This window comes from Drosophila gunungcola, chromosome 3R, assembly GCF_025200985.1.
Source record: "Drosophila gunungcola strain Sukarami chromosome 3R, Dgunungcola_SK_2, whole genome shotgun sequence".
NCBI lineage: Eukaryota > Metazoa > Arthropoda > Insecta > Diptera > Drosophilidae > Drosophila > Drosophila gunungcola.
Window position 1 is genome coordinate 5,891,501 of NC_069139.1, and position 26,163 is coordinate 5,917,663.

At 36.4% G+C, this 26,163-nt stretch overlaps 1 protein-coding gene and 2 non-coding genes across 14 annotated transcripts in view; 2 read left to right on the forward strand and 1 right to left on the reverse strand.

Moving 5' to 3' along the window:
- Positions 1-26,163, reverse strand: part of LOC128252853 (tight junction protein ZO-1) — a 90,584-nt gene that overhangs the window by 22,511 nt on the left and 41,910 nt on the right. For 6 of the 12 annotated variants that reach the window (XM_052980983.1, XM_052980982.1, XM_052980991.1 and 3 more), the window contains exon 3: positions 17,644-18,157. In XM_052980983.1, coding sequence (XP_052836943.1) covers positions 17,644-18,157 — 514 coding nt within the window. Of the gene's footprint in view, positions 1-9,600; positions 10,225-14,658; positions 15,634-17,643; positions 18,158-18,417; positions 19,008-20,057; positions 20,171-20,367; positions 20,638-26,163 lie in introns of those variants that run through there. The other 6 variants (XM_052980984.1, XM_052980994.1, XM_052980985.1 and 3 more) reach the window with 6 other exon arrangements.
- On the forward strand, positions 14,384-14,456 carry Trnar-ucg (transfer RNA arginine (anticodon UCG)). The gene has a single exon. It is a non-coding gene; the product is annotated as a tRNA-Arg (tRNA).
- Positions 15,524-15,596, forward strand: Trnar-ucg (transfer RNA arginine (anticodon UCG)). The gene has a single exon. It is a non-coding gene; the product is annotated as a tRNA-Arg (tRNA).

Genomic DNA, 26,163 nt, shown 5'->3' on the forward strand with positions numbered 1-26,163 from the left:
GGGACTAACCCATTTAATTTTTTGGGTCTCACGCAATTTATCAACGATTTAATGAATTTTTAATCTATTTCTAGTTCTTCCCCAGACTGTTGTACAGTCTTTACTTTGGTCCCAGATCAGGTAGGAAAGTGAAATACTCCTAGAGGCATTTCAGGTACAAAGAAGGCAGAAAACATGTCGGGACACGACCTATGTGGATGGTATCTTGCTGCAACAAATTCCACTCGAAGAACACCAGAAAAGTGGTGGCTGCTCTTTGCTCTTTGCGTTTTTTGTGTACCTCAATTGATAAACAATTGACTCTTGTGCATCACACATACAGCCACGAAAATGCAATCAGCCATGACAATTTTAATTTAAGTGCTCCCTTGATCCCCTCTCTATGTTTCCTTTGTTTTTCTCTGCAGGCGCAGGATAAAGTTTTGTATATAAAACTTGGCAGGGCGTTTTGCTTGGTCTGCCAAAAAAACTTTTTCTTTTTTTTTTTTTTTGTATTTTATTTATCGAAGAGGCACGAACAAAAGTAAATAAGTTTGGAAGTAAAGGATTTTTATGCAGTTTTGTTCTTGTTTAATGTTACACCCATGCAGTCTGTATTTGTTTTTAGTTGGTCTGTTTTCAGTAGGGTGGCTCACCAGATGTTGAAGTTTTGGTTTCGTTCAATGAAAAAAATATACACATGTTGGACAAATTACTCGGAATTTGCGGAATTGTCTGGCGAAATAAATTTGTGGATTATCGGATTTATTTTCAACATAAATCAGTCGTCGAACAGGTTCATAAAATGGTTGTCAAACACTTGTTTTGGATGTTTATTAGGTATATCTCTGGAATTTTAATGAAGGCAATTAATTGGTAGTTTATCGGATTTTTAAATGTTAAACTTAACCAAATAACGAACTTGTGTGTATGTATTCATTAATACTATTTTTTTAATGTCAACTTTTCCAATCAATTTTGAATTTCCCAATGGATCACCATAATGTCACATTTAATGGCAATGCATGTGAGGCAGATGTGACTCTTTTCGGGAACTGTTTTCGTATGCAAGTCAGAGGTCCTTGGAACGTGTTCCTGTGCCCAAGTTGGCCACTTGTCTGTTGGGTGTTAAGCGACATCAAACAGTGCTTTTACCCTTCAACGTGTCTGTGGTTGCGCAGGATGCAGACTGTGATATTGTTGCAGGACAAGGCGCCACAGGCACATCCACAACAACGACAACTGGTCGAGGTTACGTTATCCTGTCGGCCACGTAGATGACATACGACTAGTCTGTGGCGATTACCAAGGCGGAAAAGGGTCGGGGATACAGGCGGTAATGGCCACGTGACAAGGTGAGTGGAAGGACCCCACCCACTTGACATGTCGAGGCCATTTTGGCGAAGAGCTTTTCAATAACAACATTTGCATATTGCCTGTACAGCCACTGAAAATTAAATTACTTCTGAATTTCTTGTTTCAAGCTCGATAAATGTTTATGTATTTATATAAAGTTATTTAAAGCAATTTGTGTTAAACCACATTAAAGCCATTTAAAAAATGTCTTTATGTTTTTAAATTTTGCATTTCTCGTTTTAAACATAAAAAATTTGAATATCACAGAATATGAATAAATATTATAGACCTAATTTTTTTAAACTAGATTTATTTAAACAATTTTAGTTATTTTTTCAAATTTCTCAACAGAAAGGACCAAATTTCTTGCAGTGTAATGTGTCAGACTAAATAAAGCGACTGCATGTCTGTCGATTGTCCTTTGGGGGAGCATTTAACGGGTTTTATGTCGTCGCGACGTGTTAATGTTTTGCAGTCAGCTTAAAGTGCGCTAACCGAGAGGCCCAGCAAGAAATTTCAACCATATAGGCGGCGAAAAGTATCATTGCATTCATTGGATATGAAAACTTTCCAACCAAACTCAGACCACTCTCATGGGCATTTTTTTGCTTCGAAAGAATTTCTATCTGTGCCCATTTGTCGAGTGTTTTCTATTGTTTTTTATTTTTCGCTTTGTGCGTGGTACGTGCTTGAACTACAAAACTCTAGATTTCGTTATATATATATATAAATTAGGCATCCCTCCCCTACCCCCCTCCACCAAACTACAATTGAGTTTCCAGCAAAGTGCGTTCATGTGTTTGAGTTATGGTGCGCATGCGTGCCACTTGGAAATGGGAAATGGAAATGGAGATGGAAATGCCCTCGGGAATGCATTTGTTTCTAAAGATAGATTTTAGCTGTCTAATGAAAATGACCTTAGGTAACTTATTTGGGTCAGCCGTGCAGGAAGGCTTAACAACCAATTTTTGGGATCACTTGAAATTCAATAGCTAAAGTAAATGTTTATGAAAGGGTAGATGATGAATGAGATAAAGATTTGCTAAGCGAAAAAGTGAATATATCCTAATCCAACAAATCAATATTGAATTCAAAAAATAAAGGATAGAAAATAAATTAAAATATTTTGGGTATAATGTAAAGATTAGTAGCTAAAAGTTTAAATTTCAAATAAAATTGTATATCTCCTGCTGATCATTAAAATAGGTTAATTAAAAACCAGAACAATACCCATGAAATATTTATTTTCAATTACTTGCAGCTTGTACATTCAATATACATGTAATATATCCATTTTTAGAAGATAACCCTACATAGTCGATAACTTTAGCCCTGCCAAATCTTTAAAGCTTAACACTTTGTGCTGTGCCCATTGTCATTATCCGCATAAAAAACGTTCGAGCATCCTTTCACTTGTCAGGACGTGTTATCCTCAACACACAATGGTGCTCTATGTGCTCTTTCTATGGCCCAGAGCAAACACCTACTCCATTTTTTTCACATTTTGTATGGACACGATATGTAAACAGGAAATGGGATACAACAGGATACAGGCTACGGAATACATTTTCCATGGCTCTTACATCTTGCTACTATCTCTTCGTTCCGTATGCAAAAAGTAAACACTCTGAAAATGAGTGTGTAATTTTCCAAGGCAAACAAGATGTGCGGGGATGTATGTAAACGAAGGAAACATGTGAAGTGCCAAAGGAACTGGAAAAATGCCGACAGAAACGTCTCCGGGAACAAATCATTATGTCACATTCTAATCACTGTGTGCATTGCGACAGGCAAAAGTAGAGCAAAGGTGAAGTTTCCTTGAAATCCTTGCCATCGGAAAATATAACTGAGGCTGAAAAATGTGAAATGTGAAGGGAAAACGCAGTCAACCGAACTGAAAGGAACAAACATAAATAATCAAGGAATGTAAATATGATTTCAGCTTCAATCAGCTTCGTGAAATCCTATTTTGTATGCTCACAAGATTTCATTTGGGCTCCTTTAATATTTTCTAGGTGCCATTAATTAAATTGAACCACCTGCTTGTTTAAGCCATGTAATTTTATTTATCTAACGGAACAGTTTTATTAATTGCTCATTGAAATTTAAAACAAATTCAAATGCAATTAATTTAAATGCTCTTAAAATGTCCCATAACTTTATCTGGGTTATAAGTTGCCATTTAATTGAGTATTTTTATTAATGATTTATCCATTTGTTCTCCATTCAGCAATTAAATAGCAGATATAAGTGTTCAACTCAAAACAGAGCACACAAAGCCCACGCAGAAGGCTTGGCATTCAAGAGTGGAAAATCCATAATTGTTAATGTTACTTACTCGTTTGTAATATATGCAAACTATGTGGTAACCATCAACACGGCGGAAAAAAAAGAACAACCGCAGACGATTATCGATACCCACACAATCGATTCAAGTGCAATTTGCATGGCTGCGGTGTCACTTTAGATAAACGCCACAAAAATAATTGACATCGGTTTCGGGGTGCAGTATTTGAAAAAAAAAACATTTTTAATACATAAAACTGGTGGAAGATTTTGAAGACAAAAATTGGAAACCTTTTGTGAGCCATTTTAAAATAATATAAGCTTCAATGTGTTCTGCTGAATCGCACTGTAATTGCACTTAGTGTGGGCTTGATGTCCACACCTTTGATGCACCAATGATTCGTTTGGGAGACAGTTAAGTGCAATCTCGTGGAATCTCGTTTCCACCAGGGGAAGTCAACTGGAAAATGTACAAAAAATGAACCTAAATGACCCGTCGCCCCAGCACCAATATATAGGGTTTATAATGCATGAGAGAGTTTAGATCCAGAGTCCATCCATCATGTGAGGCCACAATGAGCCCGCAGCGAATCACTCGCTGGTCGAGAGAGAAGCTTCTCCCCTAATTATGCTAAAATTATTCATACTCACGAATATGCCCAAAGGGCATGCAAATTGTTTTTAACAGAACGTTTAACTCACCTGCAAAGAAAGGGAAAGAAAACAGAAGCAAAATGTTAAATAATTATATAATTATGAACATTATAACTAATAATTTAAGGGCCCTAAAAAAATACATAAGCATTATGCATATTAAAATGTATTCATTTTCTATAAAAAAAAATAGATTATACTTAATTTTGTTTACTTATGAGCACATTGTTGAATTTCAAGTTTTTTATTTACCATGATTCATAGAGCTCTCGAACCCATCAATCTTTGGCTCTATCGTTGTACACAAATTCCGATTTAAAAGACGGTCAAAAACAAATTAACATAAAATGCGTACGCAAATACGACAAAAAGTCGCCCATGAGCATGCGAAAAAGTAAAATTAAAAAATAAAAGAATTTAAGTTGGCATGAAAAAAAGCGAATCGAATCTTTTCACAAAGTTCGGAGTTCTTTTTTTGGCTCATACGGGGGCCTTCGTTTTACTCTACCCTTCGATGTCTGATGTTTTATTCAGTTGGCGATTGATTTGCATATAAAATTGCTTGTTAGCATGTTTCGCCAGTTTTGTGGTTTATTCAGGTTAAATATTCTCCACGAAAAAAACTTTCACATGTAATTCACTTAATTTTCACAAGACAAACCTGAATAATCAAATTCAACTTTGACATTTAAGTAAGGTGAGCGGGAAATCATTGGCTATGAGCCGAATCTAATCGAGCCCACACTTTAATCGTGACAAATACAAAGGTGTGCATAATTTTCTATTGTCTAGACGATGCTATGGATCATTAAAAAAATGATAATGATATGATAAAGGAAAAAAAGTGTGAAAACTGTAAGAAAATCAAAAAATATTTAAATTTCATAACAAATGTTTACTAATAAAATGTCTTTCACCAACTCCACGTAACTTTCAACATAAATCAATACTCCATAAATTCGACATTTAATTGAATAATTTAATAGTCTGTATCATCGTGGCATCTCTTTTTTGAAAACGCAGCGACAGACAATGAAATCAGCGAAAAGGCCAATTACTTTTATCAGCCTTCGTAAGCTTTCAATTTGGATAAACAAAAACGAAGCTGGCAAAAAAAAAGCGGACAGAAAAAATAATAATATTTATGGTGAAAAATCAAATGAATAAATATTTGGCATGAATCGAAACAAAGGAAAATTTATTGTAAATCAAAACCGAAAATGGAACAGGAGAAGAAAGAGCTTTTCAATTGACATCGAGTGGGGGTGTGAATCACAAAGGGGGCTTGTGAGAAGTGCGAATTAATTGAATGCAAATGAGAAAAGGCTCAAGAAACCGCAGGTATTGGGCCAGGTGTGTTGGATTATGCATTGAATATGCTGGATAGGAGCGTTCTGCCTGATTTGATGTGAATAGAACGAAGTTATGTCGCACGGGAGAGTTACAAATGCACTAAGAATAAAAACGTATAGGTTTAAGTTCACATTTCACTTAGGATAAATGAATGTGAGTAATGACTTTAAAATTTAAATATTGTTCTCTCTTTTAATTGAACATTTTAACATTTTTTCCAAGTGTATGCAGAATGTGTGTCTCTGCTTTAGAACAGGTTTTTTCTTATTATTATGAATCAATCGACAAGAATTTGAGACTGGGTGCGGTGTGTGTGTGGTTTGGGGCAGCGTGTCAAGTGAAGTTGTCGGTTTTGTATATCCACTAACTGCAAAGACAAAACTACAAATTGTGTCCATTCATTTCCCAATCAATGCTATTACTACCTCAAAGCTCAGTGTTTGTTTTTGCCTTCAAATGTGTTTCGTAAGCCGCAAAAAAAAAAGAAAAACAAGTCTTGGCCACAAAAAATGCAGCTCTCAACGCATTTTACATGTTTTATTGTGCATTTTTTCGAGTCTTTTAACTCTTTGCTGAATGAACCACACATACCTCAGCCTGATGAGGTTTTGTTTTGCACCAGTCGCAATTTTGAAATCCAGTTTTTTTTGTATATCTAAGATTGTCGCTTTTGATTTCAGACTTCCATTTAAAACTGCTAATAAATCTTTGCTTTTAATAAGATCGTTTTGCGTAAATGTTGTGTGAAATGTGTTTTTGTACTTTTTGCCATGGTTCTGAGAAGTGGAGCAGGTGGACCTAGTTGGGTATTCAAAGGTTAAATTGAAAATTTATAACTATGAATATTAATTACAAGTTTACACTTTCAATGCTGCATTTTTGAATAAAAAAAAAACTAAAACTACAACTACAACTAATACTAATCTTTCACATATTATAGCTTATTAATGAAAATAATAAGGGTTAAGGTCTTAATTATATGCAAAATCATAAAAAAGTCTGCCAAAGAAAAATCGAAACATTACCCCTGCCAAAATTATTTTTTTTTCAATCACATTTTCACATGAAACCATACCCACCCATCGAAAAGCCAGTTAATTACAATGAAATGACTCCATCAAAGTGCAGGCAACAAAAAAAGTTAATTTGAAGCTCACGTGACTAACACAAGACAGAAGCTAAATTAACAATTTTACAGCTGCAGTCGGCGAGCAGGGGAAAGTGGAAAAGGGTTTTCCCCGATTGCAGGTCCAAACAATTATGCGGCTCAACATGGCAACCAACTGGGCGGAGATACATATAAATACAGGCATGGGGGCTGGGTAATTGACTGAATATGGGAAGGGCCCATGGCCCCAGAAAACAAAACCTTGTGTAAAAATCACTCAATCGCCGCGATCAATTCAATGTAGTTCATGGCCTCATGGCTAGATAACTTTCCAAAGTCTCTCTGACTGGCAGCTGCTGCAGAATATAATGGCGTTAAATTACCAATATAAATCAATGGGTTAAACATAACGAAAACCAACACCCGCATCGCTCGATCAACAACAAACAACAAAAAAAGATAATAATATTAGGGAGCGGTTTTTGTGGCGGGGGAGGGTGCAAAAAGTCTCCAAAGGGCACCGGCTATCGTTTACTTAGCCACCAGAAAACCAGTTGAACAACTTGACTTGGATGCTGGCCAAAGACTTTTTCTTTCTTTCGAAGCGAGTTTATTTTTATCTGAGTGGAACTCAATCCTTGGAGAGTTCTCGAGTCTTAGGGCCGCGATTCGTGTTTCTGGTTCTGGCTCTCTTATTTTATTTCCAGATCGAACGCCGAGTTCGCCTTTTTTCTTTTTCTTTTTTTTTTATGGCAGTCATGTGAAACTGGTTTCCTCTCGATGTGGTGGTAGAGATTCTTTATGGGCCTGCTGTATTTGCTTTTCCAGAAATCGGTTTAAAGGATTTCAAAAACTTGAGCAGCGGCGAGCATAAATTGAGGCTTAAGGTGCTTCAAAATGTCTTCATAAATATGGTATATCTGAACTTGGCAATGGAAGAGATGATAGAAATCCAGAGTTTGTTTATGAGAGGATAAGAATCAATGCTAGCTGATCTCTCATATTAAATAGCATTAGAATTCCACTTTCTACAGCATCTACATATCAAAGATTCTCATAAATAGTCATTAGCCAGCGTCTTAACGCCATTAGTGCTGAATGGCCATAAAAACGGCGTAGAATCCATGGAATGTGACCAAGTCAAGTCGGTTATTTATAATCAATACAGCAATATTATTTTTACTATTTGCAGCCATGAATTATGCATTCCAAGCGACGCTCTCAGATTGTGGCAGGTCTTGAGTTTAAAATAAAAAGTGAATGTCATTTCATGTCTAGTCTTAGCAATGTCAAGTTTTTCATGCTAACTTAGCTAAGCTTCGTACGGAAAATGAAGGGGAACACTATACCATAAAATCATTTTAAAATACTAGAAGATTTTACGAAAAAAAAGAAGTCAATGTTTTTAAGGCCTATTTTTTCATTAGTATTTTGAATTTTGTCAATCTGAAACAAGTTTTTTTTATTATTGGTCAACTAATTAAATATTTGAATTCAATAAAAGCATAATCATTAACTCACAGCACAAACGAATTTTCGTAATCCCTGCTTTCATGGCTTTTCTTTCACCGAATTTCCCTATCTCTGCCTGCCTATCTGAAATATTCAAAAGCTGTTTCCACATTCATTTTTAGAAAATACACGAAAACCTGAATCAGAGTTTCACTTTCAAAATATTCATTAATTTAACGACTACAAGTTTTTGGGTTGGCAATTTCTTGGCCCATGTTGATTACGATGCAAACAAGCGAGCCAACAGGTTGAGGTCCTCGTCTTGCGTGGAAGTCCACCTTTTTCACTCGGCTGCACCAGATTGTGGTTTTGTTAATTATTTTACATCAAAACTTGCCATATGGAATTACAGATTTTATGTTAATTAACAAACATCCCCTTTCATTTAGTTTACGGATTTTCTTTCGATTTTATCAATAGCAATTTTTGTGATTGAACTATTCCGGCGATAATTGAGGGGTTTTACAGGGGTTATCAAACTTTTGGCATCGCTCTAACCATCAATTTGCTCAGTTGAAACCTCTAACTTTGTTCGTGTGTCTCTTTTTTTATAACCTTTATGGTTGGAGTTTGTCTGCCCATAAAAAGTTTCCTCGTCGTGTTTTTTCAATGCATTTTCACTTAGTGCAAACTTGGCACTTTTTTCCACATTCAGCTTGGGTTTTTGCTGATGAGGTGAGAGTTTTCAAGCAAATAAAGAGTGTAAACAGATTTTGCTGGGGGGAAAAGGATGGTCTTAAACTCAGTTTGCATGTGTTTTTTCCAGTTAATTAATTGAATTGTTTTCAGAGTTATCAAAGTTGTTTGCTTTGTATTTGTAATTCGCTTTTGATAGTAGCCATTTTTATACCTCTTTGACCCACATTTGTCGATCCTTGTCATACCTACATTTATGAATAATTATAATGTTCAATGTTTTAGCAAAGCCTTTATTCAGTTTTGAATAAAAAACTATTTTAATATTAATTTGACATTTTTAAAAGCAATGTCTTAATGTTCAAGGTTCTTCTAAATGCAGTTTTCCTATCTTTGGGGCACTATTTTGCTTTATTTAATGTGTCAAGTTTCTAAAGATGATGACCATAGGGTATTCTGTATGCCAAGAGGAGTTTAACACGAGCCTAAAGATACGAAAAAGAATCAATTAAAATCCACTGCTGTAGAATTTCAAACCAATTAAAAGACAAAACAAAGTTAATATTTTTCACACCTGAAGTTGTTTTTAACAAAAATGTAAGTCCAATTTTCAATATTGTTAAATGCTACAAATTTTGTCAAAATTTTAACACCGCATATATGTATGTTAAAACCTTCGAAAACCTTGCCAAATTCTGTGGAACTTAGGTTTTTACCTGTTGCTGAAATGATTCATGTCGAAAGTGATTGTTTGGCAGGACGTGCTGGTTGCCCGATGCCGATCCGCTGACTATATCCATTTCGAATTTACCAACAATTAATTATCTTGCGCGTTTAAAGGAGGTTACTGTGGTCGTTTGAAGTCGCTATTGCCACATGTTGCACATTTGAAATCTTGTTTGCAGAAATGTAAATGCAAGATTTTGCACAAAAACTGGTTTCGGGGCACTTGGTTAAAACATTTAACTGGCCACAGGAAAAACACACGAATGACACTTGAATTACATCTTTCTATGGGTACTTTTCATGTAATTTTCGTTGCAATTTTTGGTTTTGTTTAAATCGTTTTGTTTGTGATTTTGGTTAATTAATTGCAGTCGCGAGACGCGCGCGTGACAAACGAAAATCGGCAAAAGATCGGGGAAAAAAGTACAGGCGCCTCCAACGAAAACGAACACGAGCGAAATGGAGGGAGAGAGGGACGACAGATCAAAAAAAAAATCAAAGCGAGGGGGCGAACACAAAAAAGTATTGAAGAAATCGGCGCGATATATAGAGAAACACGATTCGTCCGTTAATCGCGTCCACTCGCCAGCAAACGTTGGCCACTTTTGAAATAGACTCAAGAAAGCAAAAGCCGACCGACGTACGTGGAAAACGTTCAGTTCGAAATATGCTCAAAAATGCCCACTCACCCATACACACTTAGACAGTGTGGATGTGAACCAGGTAAGCACACGCATACACACACTGCAAAACAACTTTTCGTTGGACCCGGTTTGAACCTTTTTATTGGACACGTTTACCAGTGTGTGTGTACAGGTGTGTAGAGTTTCGACTCACTCAAATCACTCGAATATGTGGTGAGGCGACAAAGCTACAAAATCTTCTTGCAAATGGGCAGCATTGGCAACGGGTTTTTGGCTTAAAATTTTTTATATTTTGTATATTTTTTTTAATAATTTATGCAGGATAATTTAAATTCATTTAAAGTAAAGTTGTATTGAATTCATAAAAATTAAATGTAGATTTTGTATTTAAAACAATAAAACCTTAAATCTTTCTCTTTTCAAAACTAACAACTTGAGTTGAATTTTGAAATATTTTTATAAAGGTAGGAATTTATGTAACTATTTTTAAAACTTCATAGTTGTTATAAAATTTTGAAATAAATTTTTTATATTTATAAAATGAACTCAACCCTTTTGGTATTTGGTACCAACGGGTTAAGGCAGTTGTTGTTGCTTTTCAAGTTTGCAATCAAAGATAAAAGAAAAACTTGGCAAAAGTCTCCTTTTTTGAGTTGTTGCTTTTGTTGGCATTGCATTGCAGCAGTGTGAAGTTGGTATTTATAGGAATGCTGGTTGCTTTTGTTGTTGTTGGCCAAGGTGCTGTGAATTCGCAATGAGCGAAATGGTTAAGGAACTTACGAAGCAGGTAAATAAAAGGAGCACAACAGATGGTAGCAAAAGTGCAACGAAAATGCAATGAGTCAGTCACCGGCTGCAGGGCGTTATTTCACATAAATATATATTTGTTCGATTCGCAGGTAGGCTTAGGAATTCCATTATCATAAACTTTAAAATTATAGATTTTATGGAAAAGGAATGTTTACTGAAAGAACAACGTTTAGCTGGGGAATCGTTTAAATGCTTTATGCATTTTAATGATTTATGAAATTAAGTTAAAATATGAAAAACTATTTAAGAACTTCATTAACTGAGACGCCCTGTCCAACTCAAGCAATAACAATAAAAAATACATTTTCAGTTTGCTCAAGTGGAATGAGTAGACAAAAAGTCAAGAGAGATGACAGAGGAAATGTGGAAAAACCGAAATACAAAACGTTTTCCAATCTCATGCCACAAAGATACCACGATTGGTCAAATAATTTAATATTAACCTAGGTCATGTTGTAACTAAACAAAAGTACGATACAGTAACCAGTTTTGGAAAATCGGAAGCCAGAGAACGAATTTCAAATAAATATTTGATTAGTTATGACCGATAACGTATACGTATAGTTATGTTGTTTTATTTTTTTATTTTCCCAATTCAGTTACCTTAAACGTTTTTTAGAAGACTGGACTTTTTTAATGACTTGGCTTATGTGAAGCAATTACCCAAAAACTTAATGTACTGCAATTACTTTATCTCTTTCTGTGTGTTTGTCTTTATTTGTTTATATTTTCTTTGGCCAGTTGAGCACGTGCAACATTTCAAATTGTCGGCGTGTCTTTTTAATTTTTTTCGTTTGTCGTTTTTTTATTTTTGTTGACACAATTATTGTTCCGCTGGGTCTTACGAAAAAGTTGAAATCGGAGGCTACGCCACCTGGTGGCTGCTGCCGGTCATTACATATTAAAAGGGGCGGGGGGAGTGGCTTTAGGGGCCAATATAGTCTCGCAATTGGGTAATTTGATTTGAGCTGCACTACCACACAATGCAGAAAAACTATTGCTTTAAATTTTACACTATTTGTGATTTAAATTAAAAATTAATTTTTTTTTTAAATTTAATTAAATTTGAAATGCCTTTAGGTGCATCGAAACAAATAATCAATAATGTTAAAAGTTAAAATAATTTCAAGTGTACATAATGCCATTTTAGTATATTTCTGTGCATGCATAAAGTTTCATGGCTCGTAATTGTTGGCCAAAGATATTTAGATATTTACGATTAGGCCTGGTAGGGAGATTACTTTCAGAGATTTTGCAATTACAATGGCCTGAAGGTATACATTATTTTCAGCTTTTATTATATTTTTGAAGGATTTTTTACTCTCCAGATATTTTCCATGAAAAGGTATTCCAAATGGAGTAACTTGAGTTTAATACCTTACTAGTTGAACTATTAATATAATTTTATACTATGTTAGTCTTTTTTATTTCTGCCTTGGAAAACCTAATGTTAGCGTTTTGCCCTAAAGTGACAGACTTCATTAAGATCTCACACTGCATTTCCCTCTTTTCTTGATTGAGTTTACACTGTCTTGCATTTTCAATAAGCTACAGCAATTCGTTTACAAAAATATCTTGGCACGTGACTGTCTTGGAATACGAAATTAAAACAAAAACTGGCGGCAAAAGAAAATCTGTAAAATGTCTTAACAAGTTACTGGCCCAACTTTCTTCGCTTCCCCAGCGGAACCTCAGAAAGATTCCACAATCGGGGGAAAGGGTGACGAAGTCGTGTGCCTTATTCGATTTACGACCCACTGCAGCCAAAGGGGAAGTCCCCAAGCGGACTTGAGCTGCATTGCAACTGTTTTTACTTTTTGGTTTTCTTTCCTTTGCATATTAAAGTTACACTGAATACATTTCCCCCAACAAATGATTTTATTCGCCAGCATGTTGGCTTAAATTCCTTAACCCTTTCGACACGACTCTGAAGCCAGAATTTAAAGAGATAAATGTATTCTTATTTCGTTTGGGTTTCCACTTGCAATTTATTTCATTTCATTCGAGTTCTAAATGGATTTATACACACGGCGGAAGTTGAGTCAGGGGCGGAGGCGAACTACACTGGGTTTGGGTTGATTGCAAATTGTAATGGAATCAAATTGTCAATGGATGGCCCCAATTTTATTGAATTTCCTCCTAATTTTATCATGTCTGGGACAGTTCAGTGGATAGAGTACTCAATATTGGGTTGAAAAACGAGACAATAAATATTTGGATAACTCTTAGCCCACTGTTATGACCATGTCTAAAAGCACAATCAACGAAACCAATTTCTCAAACTCAAGTGCTCCTCAGATTCCGAATCTGGACTCGAAACAGAAGCGCATAAATTTTGCCCCAAGCGAACAAAGAATTAAGCCAGAAAAAAGGCTATATATATATATATCCACTAATGACGATAGCAAAAACGAAGAAGAAAAATCAAACTGAGAAAAAGTCTAAATCGTCATGGAAGCCTGAGCAGCAGCGGGTTAAAAATGCATAAAATTGGCATGAAAATAAAAGGCCCTGAAAGAAGTAAAAGGAACCGCAGCACAGCTTTGACTTTGAGGCTTTTTGAGAAATTGAAAGGCTGGAGCTGGAGTGTATATTTTTTAGGGGCAGGTGTGTTTGAGGATGCCAAATTAGCAGCTACCGTCGTCTGACCAGCTCCTCCTCCTTTGCCACTCTCTCAACTCGTTTATTTCTTCATTCCATTTCCATTAAAGCCCCCCAGCGAAATTTTGAACATCATTAATTTTAATTTTTGCGCAGACGCACCCCAGGGGCGGTGGGCTTCACTGCCACTGCTTCCATTCTGGACACTGCCAACGCAGACAATTCGCGGGTGTTGAGTGATGATGACCTGGCGGAACGAGCTACACCACATCCACATGCCCACGAAAGTAATTAAGGTGGCCAAACGGAAAAAAGGTGCCACAGCGACAATTGAAAGTGTTGCAACGCGTGTTGACAAATTATCAAGTTGCCCAAGACCAATGTAAAGTGGTGATTGATTGCTAGGCTAATGCATCCAGTTGCATGCAGAATTTCGAAATTTGTAAGCTAAGGAACTTTACGGAACAGCCGTGTATACATTGTGTATACATTTACTCAGAAGAATGTTTGTAAATCAATTCAGGTATTGGTTGTTCAAGCTGCCAAAATGACTTTCCAAAAAAAAAACTCTGTATAAAATTTAAAATAATATACATTTGTTTTGGAATAAATATAATTGTCGGAATACTAACCCATAGTTTAATATCTAAGCTTACTCAAAAATAAAATTTATAAGGCCTGCATTAATATAAGTCCCATTTTGTCCACGTGTTCAGCTGACCGTGTGGCCTAATGGATAAGGCGTCGGACTTCGGATCCGAAGATTGCAGGTTCGAGTCCTGTCACGGTCGTGAGAAACTTTTTTTTCTTTTTTAAATTGAAAAATTATTAAGTTCTAAAACCAAAATTAAAAGTCTTATTTACTTAAAAAAAAAATGTTATATTTCCCAGTAACCAACTAATGGGAACAAGTTTTGTAACCTAATTTCTTTTAAAGAAACATTTCATACCCCTTTTATATTTTGCTTTATAAATTAAAGGTACCTTTCTCACCTTTTTAAAACGTCTTCGCTGCGTTGAAGAGTGTGTGGATGCAGCATCGAGGAGATTGCCATTGTTGTCCCCATCTCTTTTGCCCAGCGCCTGGAGGAGATCGTCCACATTGCGTATATAAGGACGATCTCGATCGCGATCCCTTTCCCTCTCGCCAGCCCCTCCTCCACCGCCACCCATGCAACTGGTAATGCTCCGATTGCCCAGACTATTGCTGCGTGATCTGGATCTGGACTTTTGCTTGCCAAGCCAATAAACCTGATTTGCCAAATTTATTTCAGCGGCTGCAGCGGCCTTTCTTCTGCCCAATTGCTGTTGCTCCTGCACCTGCTGATTTTGCTGGTGGTGTTGTTGTTGCTGCTGCTGTTGGTGTTCATTGGCCAAATATTCTCCGGCTATATGAACTTTTGGTGTATTGACCAACTGCAGACCCGTGGCTCCAAATTGCTGAGGGAACTCATGCAATTCGAGGGGATAGCGGGGATCCATGGGTTGGCCGGGCTGACGGGGATACATATAGCCATCACGCAAAAACATCTTGCTGGTGGTATAGACTCTATCGTTTATCTGGTACAGGCCACTCGAACCGGGACCCTCGCCGCCCCCAATAATGCCATTTCGCACATACGCCGTCGGGCGATACCGAACCAGCGGGTTATACACATTCGCTTTGGGGGGTTTCGTCTTGAAACTGCGACGTCGAGTGCTGGACTTCATAGTTTTGTTTTAGTTTTTGTTCGTTTTTATTTTCACCCCCCGAGATAACCTTTTTGTGTTTGCTTTGCTTTACAAATCCACCCCTGTACTGTCGGGTTGCGTGCGCACGTATCAAATGTTTTCCAGTTTAAGCCAGCTTGGAATAAGCGACCGTGTGGCCTAATGGATAAGGCGTCGGACTTCGGATCCGAAGATTGCAGGTTCGAGTCCTGTCACGGTCGACACTAAATTAACTTTTTTTATTCTTTTTTATTTTTACTCACAACTTTTATATATTTTTTTTCTATTTTAAATATAATTCTGATATTAAAAACAATCAAAAAACCTTAGAAAAAGAATTTAGAGGTAGACTTGAAATATTCTACAAAACTTCTACATGTTTGTAAAGTGACGCCTCCCCTCATTAAATGTGGTTACTTTTGGTACTAGTCGTACAAAATTGAAGGCATGCAACCAAAAATGGGGTTTTAAATTATTTCAACTTCAAAACCATAATTGGTTTTAAAGCTGTTTTAAATGATTAAGTTTATGTTTTTAAATTCTTTTTCTTATGTTTTAGTTGTATATAAAAATTGATTTCTAGCAGCAGAAAAGTATGCTTTTATTTTTGTTGCATTCAATTTCGCAAATATTTTGCTTGACGCGCACGTAAGTAGGCAACACTTTTATGTTTATAACGCCAAAAAGCTGCCACATAAAAATATAAATTCAATAAAATCTCACAGAAAAATATTAAAAATATTTTATTTGTATTACTTTAACGCGACTAACACGTTCGACACATCGCACGTTCGATTTTCCACTGCAATTGTTTGATTTTATTGCAACTACTTTTTCTGTTGTTTGCTGGAAAGCACGCACTGGCAATCCAATTAGCCAGGGTTCACCTTTCGAGCCGTTGCCTCTGCGCAAGGTAAAATGTTTTTCGAACCCAAAGTATTGACACAGTTTTTCGAGTCACTTGTTTTGTTAGACACATTCGTCTTCCTGAACTGTCACCGAGCTGTCATATAAGTAAGGCGGAGAACAAAAAAGGGAGCTATGCTAATCTGTCAGCTCTGAGTTGGTTAATTAAAGACTGATTTGGCAAATAATTGCGGCTTAGCCATGCTCGACCCCAATACCATTTTACAAGCTAAAAGCATTGCGAAAATTCAATAGTACCTCGATTAGGTCAGTGAATGTTTGGTGTATTTCGATGATGGTATGATTGACGCCCCTTTTTACTGGATGGCTTGTGAATTTAGTTCAGCATGGAAAATACTCTTTCAAGGTTAATTTAAAATGGGTTGGAAAATTACAGCTTGTGGCGCTTAAAAGTTTAAATAAATTTATGATTGACACCATTACAAGGGATTTAGCTAGACTTAGAATTAGAAGTCTAAAGTTATTTCACACTATGAAAATTGATATTAAAAAAAGTGAATAGACCTTTTTCTCCATATATATTTTTAACTTTTCCCTTTCTATTTTATCATTATCATTTATCATTTAATTTTATAGGCCTTCCAATTTTAATCGCTCAACTTCCTATTCTCTCCACCTTATCTTTATATAGATTTGTGTTTCTTACACTTCCGCCTATCGGTTATTTTTGGTGGAATTTTTCTTGTTCGAAACGCGACGAGCTTCAAATACGAACTGAACTGAAATAAATTCATTGAATTTGAAGAGCCTATCGGACACGAGCACTGTTTCCAATGGATAACGTTTCCAGCCGGAGGAGAACACAAGAACAAAAGCGATTGCGATAAAGCTGACTGTGTGGTGGACTGAGCTGAACAGAGCCCGAGTGAAATGAAATGAATCGAAATGAAGGGCTTAAGCCAAACAAATACACCCCCTAAAGTAAAAAAAATTGTGGAAAGGGGTAGTTGTTTAGGGGCATCAGACAAAAGGAAAGCTTTTCAAATAATACAATTTTAAATATACACCTGAAAACATGTTTAAACAAATAAATATTCCAAATATGTAAATATAAAGCACATAATGTGGTCATTGTAGTCATTTAATTTCAGCATTCCGACAAATATAAATCACATTTTTAAACTAGTTCTTTATTTTTTAAAGTGTTAGAAATACCAAAAAGCATCAATAATAATAATAATTCCCTAAATTTTGAAGGTTAATGAAAACCAATTTTAAAGTGTTTGATTTAATGAAATTTGCCTTCTAATTTACCTCTCTTATTAAAATGGTAATATTATTCTCAAAATAGTGATAAGAATGACCCCCTAAGTTCGCAAGATTTTTGTTGTGTGTACTTACAAAGAATTCATCCTCGATGACGGGATCGGCCAGCATCTCGATGGCCTCCGTCATGGACCTGCAGGTGCGGTTTGTGTTCTTCTTCTTCTTGAGCTTCCTGCCCAGGGTGGCGGCATCGCTGAACCGATGGAGCAGCTTGTCCCGCTTCCGGACTGCCAGCGGACTGGTCGTCGAACTGGCGTGACACAACAGCGACCCATAGCCATTTGTGGAGGAAATAGTTCCGGTATTCGCATAGAAATTCTGCGGCTGATATTGCGCTGGAGCAGTAAGCGTGCTGTTCGAGTCGATTTTCTGTATCAGATTATACTCGGATTGGGGATATTTGCTGGCCAAATGCGATATGGAGTCCGCTTTGGATCCCAACTGCGGTTTGGGAGGCGGCGGTGGGGGTGGATCCTTCATCAAGGCCACACGACGGGGGGCGGCTCGTGGAATGGTAGCCGAATGGGGCGAGGAGGTGATATCACCGCCATAGCTGACAGCCCGACGATTGCGATCGTTTTCCTTTTCCCTGAAAGGATAAAATATGGAAATTCATTAGTTAACATTTAATTATTGTTTAGCTATAAAAATATTATACAAATTCTTGTCTAAAATTTTATTTGAGGTTGCTAAGTTAATTCACACAACAAAAACCAAAGCTTTAGCAAAAAAATATTTTACATTTATAAATTTACACACTTATTAAAACTAAACTTAAATTTTTTTGTTGGGTGTAGGTAAAATCGTTTTACAATATATTAGATATATTTTATTTATCTAACTTCGCACCTATAACGCCTCCTCTGCATGGGCGGACTAAAGAAGCAGTTTGGCGAAAGGGGAACAAAGTATCCCCACTGAGGATCCCGATCCGGTCTCTCATGGTACATTCCCAACTGAGGAGTCATCTCCCTGGATCGACTGGATCTCAATACGGGCATTGAGACTCTCTGGGGACCAAAACTTCTGCTGCAGCGAAATTGATTCCGATGTACATGACGCTCCAGAGAAGATGTTGTGGTTGTGGCATCCGATTCAAGGGTGCAATCCGAATGACGCTTGTTTTCCAGGGTGTCATTACTGCCCAGCTCATCATCATCATCCGTGGAAGCCTCGGGCACCGTATAACAGGTGTAGTCGAATTGCGACATTTCACAATCTTTTTTTTTCCGTCTTTATTTGTTTGGCTTTTTGTTTGCACAAATTTAGTTCTTTGTCATTGTCTTTGCGACTCCCACGTAAAATGTTTCAATTATTTAATTAGTCCGCAACTTGTTGCTGTTTTATTTGAGTGTTTAACTTTTTTTCTCCTTGACAAACGTAAAATGACAATTTCAGCTGGTCTGACACTTAATTGCTCCACTCGAGTTTGGCTCCGGCTAAAATATTTTGGTGGCAAGAGAACATTAGACAGGCCAAGGCATTTATCATGTTCACCCTCTGGACAAATCTAGCTTGCTTCCTGCTACAACATTTGAAGGGGCTGTGTATGTCCAGTGGGCACAATTAAAAGTCGTTTTCGGCCTCCGTCGAAAAGCCGCCCTAATGAGGTGTTGAACGGAAGACGGTTATTTTCGGTCTAGTTAAGATATTTAACTTGGTCTTTTCTTTTCACAGACAAATTTCTTTGGTGGAACACAAAGAAAATCAGTGGGAAAACTTGGAACATATTTTACGAAAGCAATTATTAATTATAGAAGGAAAACATGAATCGGCGCCGGCGTTTTCTAGTAATTAAATAAGTAGTCTTTTTCTGACATTAAGTAAACCTCAATATATTAGTTTTGATACTTTTTTTATTTTTTAAAAAAGAATTTTTAACTTCCAAGGATTTGTTTTATTTATTTAAGCAAACACAAAATGAGCTTTAAGCCCACTGGCTCGAAATCTTAAAAGTTCATTAACAATTTATGGGGCGAAAAAGGAAAGTGTCAACAGAGAAATCCATCAACAATGCAATTAAAATGTCAAACAAGGAAACGAGTGAGAGCCAGACTCCCCTTTGACCCGCACTTCCTACTTTTAAATCCCCCATTGGAAACTTGGCATTATTTGCCTGACACACACAGCTCTTTTTAAAGAGACTCCATCATAATGATGATTCAAAAAGTGATTCCTGTTGGGGGAAATGGAAGGCTGGGGTCCATCTGCAGAACTCGCAGTCAGCAAAAAGCCGGATATGAGGATTACAACGGTTTTGGGTTGCTACTTCTGCAGTTGTTTATATTTATTTTATTGTTGCAATTATTTTCCTCTTTATTGCATAGAATTGCATATTGGCGAAACTAAACGTGATTGATGGCAAGCGAGAGAAATGGGGGATCAACCGGATTGGCAAACTAAAAAGATGTGTAATTTATGATTGCTCAGATGAAGACAGACGAATGCGGCACTGATAGTATAAAGGTGGGAAAAGGTGAAGCAATTACATTCTTTTTATGCTTTCAAGGTAAACAAATTTATTTATTTGTTATCTGTTCACATTTGTATTTTATTTAAAAAATAATAGCCAACGTTATTAGAACTTGTTTTTCACATTTCCAACTTAAACTTTTTCTTTTAAATTTCCATCACTAGTTTTTTATCTTTAGATGCCACTTTATTTTTTGTTTTATTAAGCGCATTTTTTATATTATTCACTCAGGATTTATTATTTAATTTCTTATTGCTCTCATTACACATTTATATTATTCTTGATATTTTCTGTATTTTTTCCACAGTTCCCACAGACTTGCTCACCAATCATTCTATAAATACTTTGATTGGGTCAGCAAATTTCCCAATTATTTCAGAAAATATTCCAGATTTCTCGTACTATATTATTTACAATATTTTTTTATGAACAAAACACGGACACACACTCGGTCAGTTCCGTAGAGTATAGACCGATAGAAAAGTTCAAATAAAACGCGTGTCTATTTTTCAATAGGAACTTTTCAGTTCACGCCGCGGCTGTTCAAAGTAAATGTGCTGACCGCCGGCAATTTCCGAACTGATTTCGAATAGAGCCACAGAAATTTCTTTGCCGCCGTGGGGCATCACCAGCAACAAATACAACCCTCTCAGTCGGAAACATGCGCGACAGACTCGAAAATCGTCGAAAACACTGAGGAAATCGGGAGAGTGGGATGGCTGGGTGAAAAGGGGGGAGAAGTCAAGCGGAAGAGAGTGCGCCAAATAAGAACAAACATTGTGTTTGACTAAATTGCTTAATATTCGGGTACCAAAATAAAAGCATCAACGAAAAGTAGCAGACAAAGGGAAAAAGAAACAAACAAGACGAAAAACAATAGCTTGGGGAACCGAGTATTTTAAAGATACAAAAATACCCTGTATATTCTATTATTTATTAAACACGGCAGAGCAGACGTTCAATGTCTACTGAAAGATAAAATATTTCCAAAAAAGATTAATTTGCAAATTGAGTACAATATTAGTCATTAAAACACGGAAAACAAATATTATAATACAATTTTCACAATTTAAAAATCATTTAAAAATTCAAATGTTTGCTAATTTTACATGTTTGATTTCGCACAAATCTGCCAATATCATAGTTTTGAACCTAGTTGCTTATATAATAATGATGATCGTATGTTAATATTTCAAAAACTGGCTACAATCAACTAGTTTAAACAACTATACCCTTTTAAGGGGTATTTAAAGAATCGAAATGGCTCTCAGTAAAGACAATTCTTTTGGATAACGAGGTGCAACACCCAAGTTTCCATAAGCCTGTGTGTCTCCGTGTGTGAAATGTCATGCAAAATAAATGTCAGACGCTTAAAAATTAGTCCCTCTCTCTCTTATATTTTTTTTTTTTCTATTTCTGCAGCTTGTCTCCCTGCTCAGCGGCATTAAATTGCCGTGACTCTTCAAAAAAAAAAAAAAAACTTTAACTGTGTCTGTTGTTATTGGTGTTATTAAAAATAAACATGGATGAAGTGGTGCTGCTGGGGTGCCACCAAGAAAACGCAACATTTTCACTTGTCACGCATTTATTTTCCCATTTTCCATGTCGGAAAATGTGTGTCATTTGGGGCAAGACATCGTCTGCGGTTTTTATTGACATCTGTCTGGTTCTTTTGGGCAATTGGTGCGATTAATAAAAGGGAGCAGTGCCCCCTTATTCCAGTCGAAGCTCTATCAATTACACTTGTTAATTAAACTTGGGTGTGGATTAGCCCGCATTTCCAGTTTTTCCCCGAGGGTGTGTGTGTGGCGGTGTTTTGATAACAATTGCATGTCTGCCGCACAATTGCAATTAAATCAGTTCTAAAACGGGCGTGCTTGCTGCATGGAACTTAAGTCCAATTGCCCGAGAGCATTAAATTAACAATGCAGGCAGCAAAGGAAACCAAATGGAATGGAATCGATCGGTTAGCCACTATATATAAATATTTTTATTTACGTGCATGTGGGTTGCGAATGGAGCAGAATTAATTAAAGCAGGAGGGGCAAACGAAGTAGATCTTTAAGATAAAAGAGCGGGAATTCGTGCTATAAATAAATGCAGCTAAGAGAATTGCATAAATCACAGATAAATATTTTTGGGGCTATAGCTAAGATTAATGTGTGGAAAAAGAGCGCAGGAGCAACAAAAAAAGAAATGGATTTGTAAGTAAATAACAAAAAAATTATAAGAATTTAAGAATATTGTTTAAAATTTAATTTTGCCATTAAATATTAATTTAAGTAGTATGATCAATAAATTTGAATATGATTACTGTCCCCTTCTAATCACAATGTTTAAGCCACTTGACATCGTTTACCTTTCTCGACCCCGAACAACTTATGTCAGGGGGGAATTTAAAATGTCTATAATCGATTCGATTAGTGTCACTCGGGGATTAATTGAATTAAACTGCAAGTCTCGGTCGCAGTCGTTGCACTATGAAAGCTATGTGAAGTGTAATTACAATGCACAAGATGTCAAATAATTTTAACCTCTTACCAAAGAAAATTAAAAAAAAAACGACGAAAGAGGCAGCTGCGACCAGAAAAGACAAAGAGAAATGTTAAAAAAATATATGTAGCGCTGACAGTTCATATGATAGATACTAGCACGTGGTCTTAATTTAATTTGTGGCCGAGAAAAAATGATAATTTATTATGGAAATGTGCTGGACATTTGTAATGTGGAGTAAATATGAATCTACAAACAGGTTTCTTAGCCGAGAGAGTGGACTAAAATATAGAACTGGTTCTGCTTAAGAGAATATTCTTTATTCTTAAATCAAAGGAAATGTTATAATCCCCATTAGAAAATGCATGTTCTTAAGATTCATTGCTAGCATAAATCATAAATCAATTGGGAATTGTGTTTTAAACCAAATGCCAAATACCACAATCTCTAAAAGATTTCAAACTTTAAAATAGTTTCGTTAAAATGTAGACGAAAGGTGGAGCAACACAAACATTGCCCTGCATTTGTCGCTATAAATAACGGCCACAACCAAAATAATAATCAAAGAAAACAAATATACACATAAAACTTAGCAACCCTTTTAGCCAGCTGCTGTGTGAGAAAATAATTTAGGAGACAATGCGGCATCCGTTCGGTGGAATAGTAAAAATAAACATTACAGTCAGCCAACACGAGCCAAAAAAAAACGCAAATTGAATTGGGTTTTTCTTTGGCGAAATATAATTGCAGGTCATAAATCAGGGGCAGCTTAACTGGTTTCCTTTTTGGCAACTGCAAAACGCGTCAAAATATATTGAAAATAGGCCAACAAATATGAATAATGAAAACTCATTTTGGAGCTTCTCAGAAATTTGTTATTTGATTATATTTGTTCACCCATTCACGCCGACCACAAAAGATCTCATCAAATATAAAAATCTCTAAATGCTGGTATTGATTTCACTTAATGAGTAAATTGTAAGGGCCATGCCTGCAGGGGTCCACCCACTTTAAAGAGCTTTTTTAGTGAAAGGTCTACGTCGGAGTGGAAGACCACCCATTGGGGACTTGGATCTGGTTCCGGTTTAACCGTAATTGATCGCCTTAAAAAGACGACACTCTCACGCTCGAGATATGGGAAAGATGTACTGGATAATTAAGGCAGGCGTGTGAAAATCGGGGAAATTAAAAAGTAATTTGAGTGGTTATTATGGAGATTAGAAAAATAAGTATGAAATTATTATTATTAATTCATTTTACATCTCCAACACTATTAGAACAAACAATATTTTAAACATTTTGTATATATTTGTATGTAGCTTTTAAATTCTTAAATGAATTTTGTACAAGCACACAAAAAAATTCATCATAAACTCATTTTATGTAAGACTCATACATTTGTTTGGCTAATTATAATTTAAGCACATTAAGGCCATAGCTAAGTCCCAAGGTTATTTGTTTAGTATTTCTAAACTGCACCAACAGTCAATATCATAAGTCAAAACAAGTTTCTAATGTGTTTTTGTTGAATGCATAATTTTTCATACTTCATTTTGGTTATTTATTTTCTAATTTTGTTTGGGATTAACACATCACCTAAGCGTTTTTAAGCACCAAGAATAACCAATAAAAAAATTAAAAACAGGTAAGCAGTAAAATTTAAGCCAGGAACCCAAAAGCCGTAAAAACAGCTTTAAAAGGTGTTGAAAGCATTGGTCACGCAAAGCAGCCTTCAAAGTGATTGACATAAGTTCGATTCCTGTAAGAAATAATGACCCCACCCAAACTGCAAAAGAAAAAATCACGAAACTGAGCAGAAAATTTAAGCAAATTAGAGCCCCAAAACAAAACATGAAACTAAATCACAGCACATGCAAAAAGGTTGCACTAATTTGCTTCGGGGCCAATTTGGTAAGAAAAAACAAAACACCAACTACAATTGTTCGGGTTTTTGAGGGTGTAGTTGGCAAATTGCAATTGGCCAAAAGGATTGATTGAGTCATAAATTGGAGGAGAAGCAATCAATTTCTTTTTGTCGACATCACGAACACAGCCAGTGGCCAATAAAACAATCGATGCAAAACCAGTGGCCAGCGAATTCGGTCTATTATTACCATTTGTATCCATTGGCCCCGAGTGGAGTCCTTTTGCCATTCAGCTCTATTTTTCTGTCGAAAGTTGATCAATATTTGGACAATAAACCGTAGAGAGTTTTGAGCCAAAACATCAATTAGAGAACGCAAGCCGAGCTACGAAAGCAAATCATGAGCAGCTGCCGGAGAATGGGGTATCTGGTTCGGATTTGGCCAGAAAGAGAGTTGGCCTGCAGGCGGGGGATCGGGCTCGAAATCGGGATCTGCAATACCATCTGCGACGCGTGTAGCCAATTTATCTTTGAGCGAGTGACCCAGCTGGGGATTTGATCGAGCATGACTCATTTCGCTGGGGATAAGAGTTAATCCTGTTTTTCCCCTTGTTCAAGTCCGACTTTCAACTGAAGGCGGGGTACTCTGCTCTAATGGAGGCTGGCAATGTTTGTCTACCACTTGAAACTGGAGAGTAAACTAAACTTCGGAATGACTTTAAGTCGGAGATTTAAGTTCGAAAAAAATTCGGATCGGCAACGAGAATGCCCTAAAAATATGTTTAATTATAACATTGGTTTGGTTATACTGATTCATTTCAACTTTCATAAAAAACGTAGAAGTTTTGAAATTGTAATATTATTTTAACATATTTCAAGAGATAAGATTGAAGCTTATCATTTTTTGAGCTTAAAACATCTAAGTTTAAAATTTGTAATATTAAAACATTATATTTATATTAAATATTGCTTAAATCTGCAATAAACATTAGTACTGGCATATGTATTTTTAAATCCTCTTTGTCTGAGAAGATTTAAGATGTTAAGGACCTTAAAATTGGAAAAAGATAACTTTTAAATATTTTAAACATTATTTAAAGCACATAATCATCTATAGTCTTAACTAAAGTTACAGTCTAAGCAAGGACTTCCAAGTCATAAATTATACGGCTATTAAATTGTCCCATCAATCTGTTGTGATTTTAATATCCCGGATCAACATTCAATATGCCTAGACCTATCCAGCCTTTAACAAGACCATAATAAACCCATGCAGTAGTCAATTGTTGACGGGTGCAAGGCATACAAATTTCGCCATAACTCACAAAGCACACGGGAGACGCTTTTGTTTATGGCCTGTTACTTCGGCTTTGTTTATAAACTGGTTCAAAATTTGCACGTCTCTGGCATATAAATCCAAGAAAAAATATCCGAAACTAAGAAAAAAAGAAAAGGCTGGCAGGCCAACTTGTTTATCTGTCGTTTTCAGCTGGCTGAAAGCTGACTGGCCAAGAGTCCGTCTGCAAGTCCTGTCCCCTCGTATTCCTCTAACATTTCCCCTCTTCTCTTCCCCTTTAAAATCCCCCAGCCAGGATGATTGTCAGACCAACGCCAACAGCTGTCGTGCAAGTTTGTTTCCATCTCGTAAACTCCGAGAGTAGGTTCCCCTCCCGAAAGTCTGGTCTTTAAGCCGGAGTTGAGTTCCCAGTTGGACGATGATCGCTGCTTGCATGCTAAGCCCGGTGTTATATGGCCAAACAGTTTA